The sequence below is a fragment of the Neolamprologus multifasciatus genome, chromosome 6 (genome assembly GCF_963576455.1).
Source record: "Neolamprologus multifasciatus chromosome 6, fNeoMul1.2, whole genome shotgun sequence".
Lineage (NCBI taxonomy): Eukaryota > Metazoa > Chordata > Actinopteri > Cichliformes > Cichlidae > Neolamprologus > Neolamprologus multifasciatus.
The window spans coordinates 16464922-16481208 of NC_140444.1; the positions used below are offsets into that span (position 1 = coordinate 16464922).

At 39.0% G+C, this 16287-nt stretch overlaps 1 protein-coding gene across 1 annotated transcript; it reads left to right on the plus strand.

Annotated features, from left to right (window-relative positions):
- The first annotated feature begins 3109 nt into the window (after window positions 1–3109).
- LOC146516729 (uncharacterized) lies at window positions 3110–16285 on the plus strand. The gene is made up of 11 exons (XM_085162879.1): window positions 3110–4320; window positions 4735–4883; window positions 4992–5154; window positions 5798–6145; window positions 6406–6687; window positions 6771–6797; window positions 7292–7393; window positions 7529–7559; window positions 7719–7768; window positions 7960–7994; window positions 10845–16285. Exons 1-11 carry the CDS (start codon window positions 4200–4202, stop codon window positions 10926–10928), a joined length of 1392 nt encoding a protein of 463 aa, XP_085019005.1. The 5' UTR covers window positions 3110–4199; the 3' UTR covers window positions 10929–16285.
- Window positions 16286–16287: the final 2 nt, after the last annotated feature.

Genomic DNA, 16287 nt, shown 5'->3' on the forward strand with positions numbered 1-16287 from the left:
TAAATGCAAGTCCTTGCCTCCCACTGCCAAATGTTTCACCATTTGGTCTCCCAGATAGAGAGGTGGCTGATAAATACTGTTATCTGTAAATGACTCATCCTCACTTTCAATATGGCACCAGGGCTCTTCATAGGGAAGCAAACTACTGTAAAGGTTCTCTGTATCAACATTAATATGAACTATAGAGTAACGGGCAAAAGCAATATTCCATTGGTTTCGTTAGTCATGCATAAAATATTGTCTTGTTAATTTTCAAATGTGTAGCTTACTGCTGTGTGCAGTGCATGATTACATGATTGTTTTGTCAATCAAAAAAAGAATATGAACCCACAAAATGATACGTGATGTTAAAATATTAAAACTGCACGTTTACTGTGATAAACAAATCTATATGACGAAGGTTTACTGCTTTTATCATCACAAGAATGAGACAAACACCTGCTAAAACTCCTTGACCCAACAACATATCAGTAATAATATAACTGTGATATTCTATTTTTGGTACATTAGGGGTACCAGGGGTAATAATAACAGGGGTCATGCGAAAGAACAAATGAAGCAGTGGTCTACCTCTAAGAAGGGCTTTAGAGTCAGTTTGCTTGCAGACGAGAATAAAAATAAAGTTTAGTCATTTTAAACCTAAACAAATGCCTGGAACAAACATTACGTTGAAATAAACAAATGCAAAAAATGATATGAATGGCAAGAGCAAGGTCTGCTGGGATCAAACTCAATTTTCACTTCCCTAAGGTCATTTTCATTACCATTTAGGTCCTTTATTATTTTATTCCATTTGGTCTCAGCGTTAAAATTCAGAGAAGGAGAAAGACAAGAGGTCAGAAAACTGGACGATTATGTAAGCGCATGTTTTCTGGGGACAGTGCAACAGGGAGAGAGTCACCAAGAGTGCACAATAGTAGGTCAGATTGTGGCAAAGCAGCTGCTGGGATTTATTCATATAGACTGGTGACATTAGAAAATAACACATGCAGTGAAACTGAGAACTTCCTGGCACTGTGAACCCCCTTTAAAAGAATATGTGTGATTCATGTCTTCACTTCTGTGGCATATCTGTTTTTGATAACATGATCATTGTAAAAAGATGCAGTTTTGTGTTGTGTCAAATTCTCTTTCTTTACAAAAGTTTTGAGGTCAAATCTTGATATATATATATATATATATATACATATATATAAAAAAACCCAGAGCAATTTTATGAAATAGTGACTGAAAACATATCACAGTTGTGAAATATTATGGACTGCAGGGTGCAGTGCATTTGTACAGAATGTACCCACATGTGTGTACCCACATTGAGTTATAAATTGCATCACTTCATCCTTCGACTCCATTATCCAGGTCAGTGAAAGGCTTCCCGCAGGAGCTAATCACTGTCTCCACAATGTTCCAACACTCAGGAACCAAAGACAGTGATCGCAAACACACAAGAATAAATTAATTTAGTTATTAAAAATATTGTAGTATCCATATTATAAACATCTTTATTAAAAATTAAGCGTCATCGCTCTTATATGGACACAATTTGTAAAAAAGAAGATGAAATTTTCCCAAACGTTACACATAATACGACTGCTTAAGTACTCAAAAAGCTCTAACTACAAACCTCATTCACCCAGCATGCTTTCTCTATCTAACATTCACACTCTGGCTTCATTGTCTTGCCCAAGGTTACTCAGGCAGGTAGGCTGGAGCACACTGGATAAAACCACTGACTGCTCTACCTCCTGAGCCACAGCCACCCCTCGTTATCCTCTTTCACTTTGCTTTTTATTCCTGTTTTTATGTACATTGTTCTCTCTTCTCTTTGCCACACCACCTCACAAACACTATCAGATTTTGTGGTGTTGATGTCATACACGGCCTCCCTATTCTTTTTCACTGCTGCAGTTTCTTGTTTTTAAATGCCAAACACATATCAATATACGTGCAATACTTTAATAGGTTTGGTCACTGTTTTTTTGTTCACTGGAAATAATAAGATGTTAACAGACTTGCAAAACTGATCTATATTATATCTATAGTGCATCTATACAGTATATCTATATCTATAGTATATCTCTATTACTATAAGCAGATTAATATACGACAAACTAATCATTAGATGAAGCAGTGTTCTTTATTGCCTTATAGTTGCCTGCTGGGATAATTCAGAGTAATCATACAGCACATAGCTCAGCTGGTTTGCGTCAGCTCGTGTCCTTTCATTATTGCTTTTTTTCCCAGTTAAATTAAAGAGACTTAAAAAGGGAATCAGTTTGTACCCTCATTGTCCAACCTAAATTTATGTGCTTGTAAGAATCTGAAATGAACGTTCTGTACTTGTCTCTCGGTCGTTTAGTTATATAAGTCCAAAATTTTGAGACAGAAAATATGATATACAGCTCAGACTATTATGGTGGTTGTCTCCCACAAAAAATGAAAAGAATAAATGCAAAATATACACTTCCTGTAATTTCCACATCACTTGTTTTTGCCTGTTCCTCTTACCCACACTCAGTAGCCAGCTGAACCAGGCGTTCAGGGCACATAAAACATGTCAGAGTCCTCGTCACAGACTTCAAACACCTCTTTGAGCTGCTTCACAAATATCAGCAGGCTGACTTCTTTGTCCATTTTTGTCTTTGTTCTTTCCTGTCGTTTCATTTGATCCACAGCAGACGCACAACATCGTTTGAAAAACTGCGGCAGAGCATGTCCACGTGTGACGCAAACCTTGTGGATGTCGATGCCTGCTGCACGCAGAGGACGAGTGATGCTGGTGGTAGACAGTTTGGTGGAATTTCTCTCCCTCGTGAATCAGTTCTGCTAAAGGAACGGGGTGAGGGGAAGAGCACAACTTTTTATTCATGACATGAAAAGTTTAAATTCATTATACAAGTCATCTGCCAGTGGCTCCATAGTGTATCTAACAAGCAATAGGTCCCTGGTTTGATTCTGGAAGGAGACACATCCCTATGGTTCTGCATCAGGAGTGACAGGATTACCCATTGTAAATAAGGGTGTAGCTTATTCTTCTTCTTGTCTATAAATTTACTGTCAAGTTGCAACATATATGGCTACACTCACTTTTAAATTGCTATGCAAGACAAACTGGAGTGCAAGTTTGCACTTATACTACAAGGAAGAGACAGTTTTTTCACCTTCCAGTAAACAAAGAAGTTTGTGTTTTATTTAGACAAAAAAATGATTGAACACCAATAAAAGTTTAAAGTGCTGTTCAGGACTCTTCGTTTTGAATGAATACATTTACTGCTCCTGCATATCTATTTGTATGAAATGTTAGCAGGCCTAATCTTCCTTTGACGAGTGAGTAATGAAGTAGGGCTCTTCCGTGACTAACATAGTCAAGTTTGGAGATGTTGATTCAGTTTCTAAACATCATGTTTCCTGCAGTTCTTGGATTAATCCCCCCCTCCATCACTTTTCTACCATCATCTGCAGATGTGGCTGTTCAAAGCTCTCCCCACACTTTTAAACTTTTTTTAGGCTAGGTTTTTTTTTGGGCTACTTTGATTCATCCTGTTCAAATAGGTACAGTAAAAGCATATAGCAAAGTGGCAGGAATAGAGTTTTATGACAGACGGCAGCACAGACAGGGATAACAGGGAAAACTGGGAACAGCTGTGTTAGTGGGCAGATAAGATCAGGAGATCAGTAGTTGCTGCAGGGCAGATAGAGAAGGCAGTCAGGTGACTAAACAGGGAAAAAAGTCCAGGGCCATCTGGTGGACAGATGGAAAACTCTGTTCCCAAAGTCCCTTCTGTCATACTTCTGTCACTGGCAGCAGTTTTAGGGCTTTCAGCATCAGACTAGCAACACACCTGTTTCTGTAATATCAGAAATAGAAACTCTGACACAGGAACACCTTCACCGAAACCACAGCCTTCATTTAGTACAGGTAGTAGCGGCTGTGTTTTGTTCCCTTGACATCCTCGTCACATTCGATTTCTGAGGATTTAGTTTATGTACCTAGAGATATTTTCTTCTTACGTTTGTGGTTTACTGCACTGCTGGCCAGCTGTTTCTTCCCATCACAACACACATGTGATCTGTGAAGTCTAAAAAAGGAAGTGTGTTTACTTCCCCCATTGCTTCTCAAGAGGATGTCATATGCATTAAGAAAACACAGAGCGGCCAAGTGAGAGAGAAAAAGAAGGAGCGAGAGAGATACACAGCCTATGCGTGTAGGTGTTTTCTTCACTTCAGTCGGTCTTGCTGATGCGTTAAGGATGCACTCAGTTAGTGGTGGACGATCATCCTGGGCATGTGCTCTGTTACTGGTCTCTCTCCAACTTTGGGGTAAGTTTCACGCAGTAGATGTTTCTTAGTATAGTGTTTTTGTCAAATTTTCATTTGTTAAGATTAACAATCACTATGATATGTGCCTGGTAGAAGATCTGTTACATGTCTGCTAGGAGTAAAAAGTAATCGATGTTTGATTTCCATTAAATTTTTAATTTTTAACACACACAAAAATGTCTTTTCCTGCCTATAATTGTACCTAATATTTAGGCACCCTATCTATCTAGAGTTTCACAACTGATTTTGGTTTAGCTGTAATCACAAGTTTGGTACAAAGTGAATTCGACACATTTTGTAATGACCGCTGTGTTTTCCCATGTGTGTTAAGAAACCTGTTGCTCCATTTGAAGACACATTTTTGAGATTTCGCTGATTCCTGCTAAATGTTATAACCTTACTGTTATTTTATAGGACGACTTTCTGCTTCCACGACCTCGGTCACTCTTCCAGCTCCCACCCTGGAGATCTATTCGAAGTCAAAGGACTCCGTGGTCCTGGTCTGCCGAGCCCCCGAGGGTAACACTGGGGTTTTGTTCATGCTTTACGAGAGGAGAGAAAAGGTAGTTTAATATGTTCTTTTTTCAAATGGACGCATATTTTTGGAGCAGGCTGAGTTCCTCCTGAGCTGCAGCGATTTTATTGCTTTCTTTTGGTTTTATTCTATTGAGGTGGATTCTCTGGACCTGCCCTCTCATGTTGGAGAAGTTCACTTTACTGTTAGGATACAAGAATGGGTCCCAGGCCAGAGTAAACTTTTCTGCTGTCTGTACAGGAGCCAGGAGGGTCACTACAGCGCATTCAGTCCATATTTGCAACTGGAGGACCAAAATGGTTTGTGTGTTTGATGGAAACTCTTATTTACAGCTCTGATTTTGACCTTCTTTTGCTTTAACAAAGACTTGGTTCTGATTTAAAAAGAAAAACACATCCTTCGCACACTTCATATTATATGAATTTATTTTTAATTTAAAAAAGGGAGAATTAAGATGACACGGGTCAATGAGTCGGATGTGGTCGAGGCTGTCTTTTTTCATTGTATTCAAAACGGAACAAATACGTTTTCTGTGTTAATCGGCTGGGTTAATCGGTAGTGATTCCACATGTGGTTTAAAACAATAAACACTCCCATCCGCTTCCACTCCAGCACAGCAAACACACTGCTGAATGCAGGTGCTCTCTGCGGTCTCTTATTGTCCTCCTCTCTGTGGGTGTGTATAGTGGTAGTTACATCCTGCTCTTCATAAAGAAACCACACACCCCCACACACGGAAACCCATGAAACACAATATCTACCGGCTTAAACTGTTGACAGTTACAAAAGGAAGTCTGACAAACCAGACGCTGGCCTATCTTCTTGTTCTTTTTTTTTTGTTGCAACTTTTACTTTTATTGAGAGTCTAGAATTAATCTAGTAACAAAACATGGAGAGATAATGGCTTCCCCCTACTGTCTCCATTCCTTTTCTGTCATGTAGACACCTCCCTCCCACCTCCAGTCTTGTCTGTAGAGCCTTCCTCAGGTGAGGTCAAACGCGGGGACCTGCTGTCCTTCAGCTGCACAGTCCCGGCCCATCCACAGTCGCAGTCAAACAAACCGACAAGCTTCCTTTTGCTGAGGACCGCTAAACAAACAGGGACGGCATCTGTTATCCAGCAGCCCCGGGCTAGCCAGGTATCAAACTTCCAGCTGCAGCCGGGAGTCTTCACTGTGGGGCCAGTCAGGGGAGGAGAGGAGGGAGAGTACACCTGCCTCTATCAAATGACCAAAGAAAGCGGACTGGTTAATTCCACTGTGAGCAACGTAGTTCCAATCACCATTACAGGTGAAGATGTATGACTTTTTGCAGCCTTTCTTCTGTGATGTTTTTTTACATGTTAATGTGGTACTTGTCAATATTTTAGACCAAAAAATTGTATTTCAGGTAATGGATTCATTACTTTAGGTAGAACATTAACACAAGAGGAATAAGACTTGTAAATATTTTTGCATCTATTCAATTTTTGTCATTTGTTTTCTGCCTAATTAGTAATCCAGTTAGCTAATTATCTGAATACTATTTGCTCTTATTTCACGTGGTCCCAGACATCCTGCCGGCGCCCAATCTTCACCTTGAACAGCAGACAGATGTGTGGCATTTACTGTGCATAGGGTCTGCTGCATACCCCGGCGCTGTGTTCTCTCTCTACTTGGTGGATGGTGAATTTCCTGTTGCAACATTTCAGGCAAAAGTTTTCGAGCATCAAGCCACCTTCCCACTGCCTGTCCAGGACTCTCCAGTGGCTCTATACCAGTGCCAGTACAGTGTCCTACTGGGAGTGACATGGAGCAAGTCTGAGCACAGCAACCCTTTAACTGTAACCAAAGGTACAGACTTACATTTCTAATGGTATGTGAGTGAACTGACCTTTAGAGAAACTGCAGCTGATTCTCCCTTTTTTATATTTAAGGGAATTCCCCACCGCCAACATCAAGAGGTAGGCTATTAGCATGCCTTTTTTGTTGTTGTTGTTCTCATACCTAAAAGTTCTGCAAGACTTCAACTGGTCTCCCTACCGGATCCTCACATAATAACACATTAGTCCACCTTAGAGTCACTTTTCAGTATGCAGAGCAGTCCATAAGAGTCCATAAACATGATGGTGTTACCATAAAGGCCACATGACTGTGGTAACCAGGAAAATGTCTGCAAAGCTTGTTGCAGATGCGACAGGTTCTTTTGTGAAAGAATGTAATTTAATCTGAATCTGTTAAACTTAATTTATTACATTTATAATTTATTTATTTTTTTTAGAATTGATCAAAATACAAAATGCATCTTTTTCAATAAACTAAAAACTACATTTTTAGAGCTCTCCATTGGATTGGAAAATGATACTAGCACTTTAAATCAAATCTCTTGTAATACTTTACATACTTCACAACTGGGTTTTTAAAATATTTAATATTAATACTAGTTTGATGTTTGCAGATTCATTAAATCTGGACTGGCCTCTTGTTGTGGGCTCTTTGTCAGCCGCGGTGTTGATCCTCTGTTCTTTGGCAGTCGTGATCATAGTGGTGCACAGGAAAGGTATTTCACACAAAAGCTTCTGCTTTGTTATAAATACTCTGATGCTTTAAGCTATGTTTCCATGCTGATTTAATTGCCTTCGCTTGTGAAAGGCATTAATTTCTCTTTTCCTATTCATTTCACCCACTTTTAAAGTGAAAGCAAGAGCAGAAGAAAGACAGAAAAGGTACTGGTTTTCTTAACTGGTCTAAAAAAGAGCATTAAAATACTTTTTCATGAAGTTACAATGAGAAATACAAAAGAAAAAAGCTACTTTTTTGAAGACGGCAACATACAATGCCTTGAATATTGTTGTAATACATTTTTGTGTGCTGCACTATTTTAGGGAGGATACACAGTTCTGGTCTCAGGTTCACGCGAAGGATCATATAGTTGGTGAGAATTTCCCTTCAGAACCAAATTTCCCCTTCAGGATTTCAAGCTTATTCTGTTTTTATTCATGTCTCATTCATCCAAATTCTCACAGGCTCAAAGCATTGCAGGAGTAATCAGCTTAATGAGACGAACACTAATGGCTGATTTATAATGTGACTAATGTGAGCTTGTTTATTATTCTTTTTCCTCAGACATTACACTCACACGTACAACCTTCCCTTCTGAGGTAAGTATTGACATCACCTAAACCTCCAGCTGCTAATGTAAATTCTCAGGAGAGTCATCAAATGGAATAAATATTTGCCCTTGTTCTTTCCTTTCTGTCAGAGGATTGTGAGCTAAACGATAAGGTTGTCTGGCTTTGGGTTAAACCGCAGGTCAAACCAACAGTTAGCCTCTGTCATGTCAAAAAGAAAGTTTTTACATGACTCTGCACTCCTGTGAAAAACCAACTGAACTCACTCAGTAACTCGTAGAACCAGGAAGAAATAACTTGAAGTAACTCGTTTCTATATTACTTCATCAGTCTCTCACATTCCTCTGGGGGAATTTTGTTTCACTCTTTTTAACAATGCTGTTTCAGTATGGTTAGGTTTTTGTGCAGTTATTTGCACAGCTCTTTTAAGGGCCTGGCACAATGTTTCACTTTGACTGGGCTACTTCATAACCTCGAGTCTTTTCTTTTTCCACTACTTGTTGTTGGGATCATTGCCTTGTTACATGAACCATTTTCAGTCATATTTTGGCTGCCAGACAGATGGCCTCGCATTTAACTCTACAATACTTCAGTATACAGAAAGATTCATAGTTGACTCAATAATAATAATGGATTGCATTTATATAGCGTTTTTTTTTGAGAACCTCAAAGCGCTTTACAATTCCACTATTCATTCACTCTCACATTCATACACTGGTGAAGGCAAGCTACAGTTGTAGCCACAGCTGCCCTGGGGCAGACTGACAGAAGCGAGGCTGCCATATTGCGCCATCGGCCCCTCTGGCCATCACCAGTAGGCAGTAGGTGAAGTGTCTTGCCCAAGGACACAACGACCAAGACTGTCCAAGCTGGGGCTCGAACCGGCAACCTTCTGATTACAAGATGAACTGCCAACTCTTGAGCCACGATCGCCCAAGAGTTGGACCTGGACTCCAAGGTGTCCTGGTCCCATGGCTGCAAATACAAATATATGCAAATATACCCTCCATCATTGTGGTTAACAGTCGGTATTAGGTGTGTGTTCTGATATTCTTGGTTTGGTTTTCGCCAAAAATGGTGCTGTCCGTGGTCAGACATCTCCACTTTGGTCTCATTTGTTTTTTCAGATGCAACATAACAAATCTAAGCTGTGCAGCCATGCCATGAAACCTTCCAAACAAGTCATATGTGCTAATTGCGACCTGTAGAAAACGTGGGCTTTGAGCTTTCGGTGGTCTGACCTTGGGGTGACTTTGCTGAGAACATTGTGTTGACATACTATAATGCTCCACACAAAGTCAAAACTTCTGCTTTTATAGAGACAAGTTTTCACACCTATGAAGTTTATTATAAATATGAATTATGTGATGCTTTAAATTAGATTTATTAACAAAAATAAAATACACTATACCATGTACTGCACAGTAAACCAATTCTTTAATCATGGTAGACTTTGCAATAGCAAAACTTCATGCTAACCTTCACAGGGACGCAGAAATAGGTCAGTTTAGACTCAGCTCTCTCTAATGCAGTTCTGCCTCTTTCTTTTGGAATTTCTGGTATTTCCAGGACTTTTTTGTTTCTGCTCTAGATTTACTCTGACAAACTATGGTAAACTTCATGAATCTGGTTGCTTTAAACACACACACACACACACACACACACACACACACACACACACACACACACACACTATAGCTAATCAACAACACCCCCTCTCAAGCATGCTGTCACCTCAAACCCACACCTACAGTATTCCTCATTAGCGCTGTTACACTGTGTTTGAGCATGTGTTTCATTAGCTGCAATCACTTTCATTAATTAGCATAATGAAGGGCTCTCATCAGGCTAAAGTCTCTCTCCAGGCTCTCGCTGATATGCAGCGAAGCTGTCTAAGAGGACAGAATGCGGCTGTCACCAGATGATGCAAAAAGTAACCAACCATTACCAAAAAGGAGATGTGTCTCCATCTCATCTGCTTCTTAAGCAGCAGTAGTTTAATCAGGATTCAGAAATGTTGGGGGTTTTTTTTGTATTATATGTTGATTATGACTCATATTATTACACTCTGTTGCTGCACAACGAGACAGAGATGATCATTTCATGTTGGTCAGAATCCTCTGATGTGAAACTGTTTCATTAGCTAAGGAGCTATGAGTCTGGAGGAGGGGAGGCCTGAAAGACAGAAATGAAACACAGAACTGCAAAAACACAAGCAGCTTATCTGAAATATGGCTACGTTCCAAACTGTGAAAAAGGGAACTTTAATGTCATGGGATAGAACAAGGGACAAATGAGGAACAAGAAAGGAACGTAACTCCACCAAGGCTGAACATTTCCTTCCACACCATGAGTTTAGTCCTGGGATTTAGGAGTATAACTGACTGAAAATTATGAAATCTCTAATATAACAGCGTGATATGTGCTTGTGAAATATATGGCACAAAATTCACAATCTGGAAGTCTGATATAGACCGATTCTTAAGTCAGTCACTTTGGTAAAATATTCATGTAAATCTGTCCTTATTTTTCTTAAATTTTAAGATCAAATTTAGGAGAAAAGATCAATGATTCTGTTAGTGCATCGTAAGAAAACAACACAAATTGCACAGGATTCAAGAAAGTGCCAGACCACATATGGTTTTTAGGAGGACTATATCTGGAGGAATGACTAATATAATATATTCCATTGTGAAACCACCTCAGGTGTTTGTTGTGCTGTTTTAGCCATCCGGACATGCTAAGTTGCTGGTAGCTCTGAGCAAACATGAAAATATATTTAGCAGTGAAAGCAGTAGATAGGATATGAACTATGCCACAGGAAATTACATCAAGCTTAGATCTTTAATAGGTTGTCTGTTGGTGTTTGTTTGTGCGCAGGACTGGGTCAGCAGGGACACCGAAGCGACATCCAGAGCCCCTCTCTGGAACCCTCTTTCAACATTCACAACACAGATCCATTAGAAATGTTTGCCGCCACCCCTCCCCCTCTTTCTCCGTGAGCACGCGTGTGAGTGTGCCTGCGTGTGTGTGTTTATTATCATAGTTTATCAATGTAGCATCAGTTGAAGGTTACGCAGCAGGACAGGAAAGGCTATTTCCTCAGTTCCTATTTCAAATGCAGCAGTAATTGTACAATTAGACAGGATGTGATGCTTGTTTAATGTTTCTAATAACTGAGCCAGTCTAAAGAGAGATTTTATTATTGCTGTTATGAGGCTTGTTTTCTTCTGGAAGCATTTTCAATTTTTTTTTTTTAATGTTTGGTTGTAAATAATTGTATTAAAATAAGAGCAAAACTGAAAAGATTTAAATGTGTCTTTTATTATCATAATGATAATAATGATAAAAGAAACTACCTACAAAAACTGACAAATATCGTCTCATGACTGTTTCACAAGCTGCGATGTTTTTACGTTGAAAGTTTAGCCTTGATCTTGGAAAAAAGCCGCTGACAGAAAACTCTCACGTCAAGGTCTGTTTGGAAAGTGCTCTGGAGATTAGAATTATTATACAGGATCTTCACCATCAGATGGAATTTGGTCTAAAACTCAAGCTCGTCATATGAGATTGTTTTGACAGATGCCATGTCTCATGTGTATCTGTGTCATCTCATAATAATCTCCCGTGTCCGACTGCACAGGCTTCACGTTTATTATAATTTACAGCATTTCATAGTGCATTTGACAGGCTTACAGTATATGCCAGCACAATATTTACTTTCTCAAAAAAGGTTTTTATTTGTGTAGAGCTTACCAAATCCTCAAAACTTTTCTAAGTAAAAAATTCAAGCAGGTTACCTAATCTTGCAACCTTGGTTTGTTATATCTGCATTTATAACCGGGTACAGGTCAGAACACGGACTAATGGTGTGTTGCATGTATTTATGATACATTGCATAATGATTGTGAAGGAAAAGGCAATCAAAAAGACATAAAACTTAACTGACCTGCTGTAGTTTTGTTAGATGTTCTGTAGAGGGCACTGTTTCTGTAATTTTTCAATGTTTAAATCATCTTGCAGGACAACAGAACAACTGCAATTTGTCAAGCCGATCTCCTTTATGGTGACATAACAGGTCCCGTGTTCAGGGGACCAGTTATGTGACAGGTTATGAGCCTGACATGCATGAAGCCAAGCGCTCATGTAACTCGAGAACTACAGCAAGTCTTACTTTTATGGCATGTGACGATAGGATGAGGGCTATAATCATTATGAGCCCTCATATATATGTTTGAGAGTGAACGTGCTGAGAGTAAGTAAAAGCAAGAAAGTAAAAGGCCTCAGGAGGGATCTACACCTCCCACCTGTTTATGCAGGTTTTATGGTGGACAATAATTTGGCACAGACAAACTGTCACCGTATCTCAGAAAGCGGCGAGAAGCTAACTCGGTCTTAGACCTTAGTTTTATTACATTTTTATCACAGCGTGCACAGAGCCGAGGATGTATCATTTCACTTCCCCTTCCTGCACCCTGGGAAACACACATGAGACGTGAGGATGGACTCAAAGGCTGAAAACGCTGTCTGTTTGTCCGGCTCATATTAATATCTGAGTCATACTTTGCTCCCGTGTGGTCACAAGCAAGAGCGTGCATGTACAGCTTAGATATTCAGATCCAGACAACAGCATTGAGCAAATGTGTTCAAATGAGAGGCAGAATAACGATGCCTCAGTGATGCCAGTTCAACATGGTCGTGAACTTAAGTGGCACCTTAAATTGCCCACATGCCTCACCTTGTTACCATATGTAACACTGTGAATTATGAGTCAGGCTGATATGAAATGACATCCTGAATCTTGATACTGATGATATTTGTCCTTTCGGAGATGCTGGACCAAATATGAGGTAGCTTTAGGCTCATATTTTCATTTAATGTGATGCAATGCACTTGATATGTATTTGAGGTGTAAAGTAAAGGTAAGCGGTGCATGATTACCTTCAACAGATTATTCCAAAACAATATGCTGTTGCTTCTGACATTTTCTGACTAATTCATATTAGCTCAAGGCCAGTTGATTGCCAGTTCACCCGTATCTTTCAGTGACTCATGGGAACACTCAAAAACACAACTTATTTAATGTTTTAGAGTATGCTACAAGTCCAAAGGCAAATGTGAGTTGCTAAGCCTAACTATGCTCGACGACCTTTAAAAGTATTTTTAACTGACAGCACAGTGAACTTTATTAATTGATATTAATCAGTAACCCGTGAGTAATGAGCCTACTTGCTCATTCATTAGAAGACTATCTTATTTCAAGACTGAGATGTGTTTGCAGTGAACACACATTAAATAGGTCCACTCCTCCTCTCGGTAAACAGACGGAATAGAATCAAGTGGGTTTATGTAATATCAAGGTGTAAAATAAATGTTTATTCTCTGTGACTCAGCTATGTCATTTATCCCCACCTCTCCCAAACATCAAAACAATGGAACACACCCACCCAAAGGCCCGCATGTAATGAAATCAAAAGAATAATTTCTGAAACCTCTGCGTTATCTATTCATGGTACACACACGTATGACACATAGAGACTGCGCCTGATGACTCCAGTATCTGTCATCAAACGCCCGCTATTGAATTGAATATTGAATTGGGAATTGTATTAAACGGACTAATTGGTACACATGTGAGGTCCACACCCGGGTCATCGAGTTACACAAACCTGGCCAAAAATGTGTGGTGGGCCCACGCCAACACAGAATAGTCATAATTTCTCAAAAAAGTAACAGTTACGCCTTTGTTGAACTCTTTAAAGTGTTTATTAAGTATGCTTTAAAGTGGTCAGTGATTGGATAATGAAGTAGCCTGAGCTTTTCCAAAGTGTAGTGGTTTACACATTGCCTAACAGGAAAAGTAGCTCTTCTCTCCCTCAATCTGCTCATGTTCACGCCTCAAGTGTTGAAACAATTATTCATGTCCAAGTAGACCTCAGAGAGCTTTTCTCTTAAAAAGCAGCATTTTGGGATGGATCCACTTAGAAAGGGAATAAACAAAGCAGAAATACTCCCCGGGTATTTGTTCCTACAGTTGTGAAGGGCAGAAGGACTTCCACTGATGAGAGCAGGCTGGCCTCTTCATTTCACTCCAACCAGAGTCATTACTTAGCAGCTCTTACTCCAACCAAAGTCTCAGGTGATGTCCACAGTGACTGTGAGCTGCTGCTAAAGTGTTCAGCACCTTTAAAGTAAACTGGAAATTTGCATCCTGATTTTAAAAAAAAAAGGCAATTTCCACAAAAGCTTTCATTTTTTCTAGTTTGGAAATCTGATTTTTGCTCGTTTCATTCATTTTGGTTATACTCTACCAGCCACGGCTAACTGAGTTTGGGAGAAACTATTCAGCTCGGGAGTGCAGGGGAGAAAGAAGCAGATGAAATACAAACAACTGTACCCATGATATAATTTTCTTATGATAAAGAAATATATCTATGGTTTTTTTTAAAAATAATATATGATTTCAAGATCTCAAGTTTAAGAGAATTTGCTTATTGAGTGGGCCCAAACTGTGCATGGACCCATGCCCACTGGATAATCCCACCCAGGTAAGTTCATGTTTTGCATGACTACAGCCACAGGGGCTGTTAAGAAAAGACGAGGCAAAGGTGGAATCTATTATTGTTATTGTCAGTACAATTACAAATTTTACTTTGATCTTAAGCGTAGTTTGGTTGAAAACCCATTTGGTGATCCTTGTGTGCATGTTTGGTTAAATCCACGGCTTCTATTAAATGCCTTGCTGTGGCATGAGCGTATGGGTCATTTGGCTGGATGAGCTAATAAAGAACTAAATACATAGATTTGCTTTAAAACAGCTGGAATATTGTTGTTGCTAGTCTAGACTAAGTTCACTCCATGTAGTATTGGCTGGGTTTATTTCAAACAGTTCTATAAAGTAATCGCATTTTGTGTGAAAACTTCACATAGTTTAAAACTATGAATGGCAAAATGTAAAAACTTTTGTTTAAAGGGCATAAAGCAGCAAATTCTTACAAGGTAAATAGCTCGTAATGCCCTTCATGTCTTCTTATACTTTTGTCCTCTTGACAAAGAGTTATTACAAGAGCAGTGACTAATCCTCTAAACATGGACTGTATCACACAATGCTGCCGCAATGACTTTGTGCCAAGAGGACTTTGGAAGCCAGAGATAATGAAATATCATGGAAATGACTTGATAATGAGCTTGTGATACACGGGTATGCAGCACAACTTTGAAAAAGTCAGATTACATATCAGAATGACTGATAAAATGTAAAATGAAACTTGCTTGGCCGGTTTTGACGCTTTCATGAACCATAGAGAGAAACATCTTTGATGGTTTACTTTTTATTCTGAGGTAGCAAAGCAAACTGTGTTTTACAAATCTAATTATAGTGTTGATCTTTGATCTTGTCTGAGGTTTTCTCATCAGTACAATACCATAGCCTTTGGTGATACGCCAGAACAGCTTGGCAACATGGCAAAACAAGGAAAGTTGCCAAAGTGATGCAAGGTTTTATTTGTGGAGTGCCTTCCGTACACCAAGGCAGAATGAGCATACTGCAAAAGAAGAATTAATTAACACACATGATGTGTTAATTCAAATATATGTTTATAAAGCCTAAATCCTGTAAGGACAAGAAATGGTAAAGAGGCCAAAATTAAAAATAAATAAGATTTATAATGATAATAAAAACTAGAATAAAGTATAAAGTATAAAATAACATATAGAAGAGTGAAAGAAAGATTTATAATAAAGAAAGTTTGATCACTAAATTTAAAAACAAGAAAAGCACTTTAAAGAACGAAAACAACACATAGATTAAAATAATAAGTAATATTAATGGGTATATAGCAACATCCGGATTGAAAAATATTACTGAAAAGCACGTGAGAACTTTTTTAATGTTATGATTTAATAATGTACAGATGATTGAGACATTCCTAAGAACATCAGGTAGTTTCTTCCAGCGTTGTGCAGCACAAAGAGAAATTGAACTTATTAATAATTTTGAGCACTTTAGTTCCTGTGGCTCCACCATAATAATGTGCCCGCAATGTCACTGGGCTGCGTCCAGTCAGAATGAGGTGATAAATTATTTAAAGGAGACTGGAAGGTCACTAAAGCATGATCTCAGCTCATCTACACTCATATACACCCACAGGAAGGTCCACCAGGGCAGTCGTGCTGCTTAATTCAAGAAAAGATCTTCCAAACCCAGAAGTTCTGTGGCATTTATGAGGCATGTCGGGTTAAGAAGATGAACGCAGTAGAATAGATGAGCAGTACAGAGGGTAACGTTCACAGATTTTTAAAATTGTATTTCACAGATTTAAGG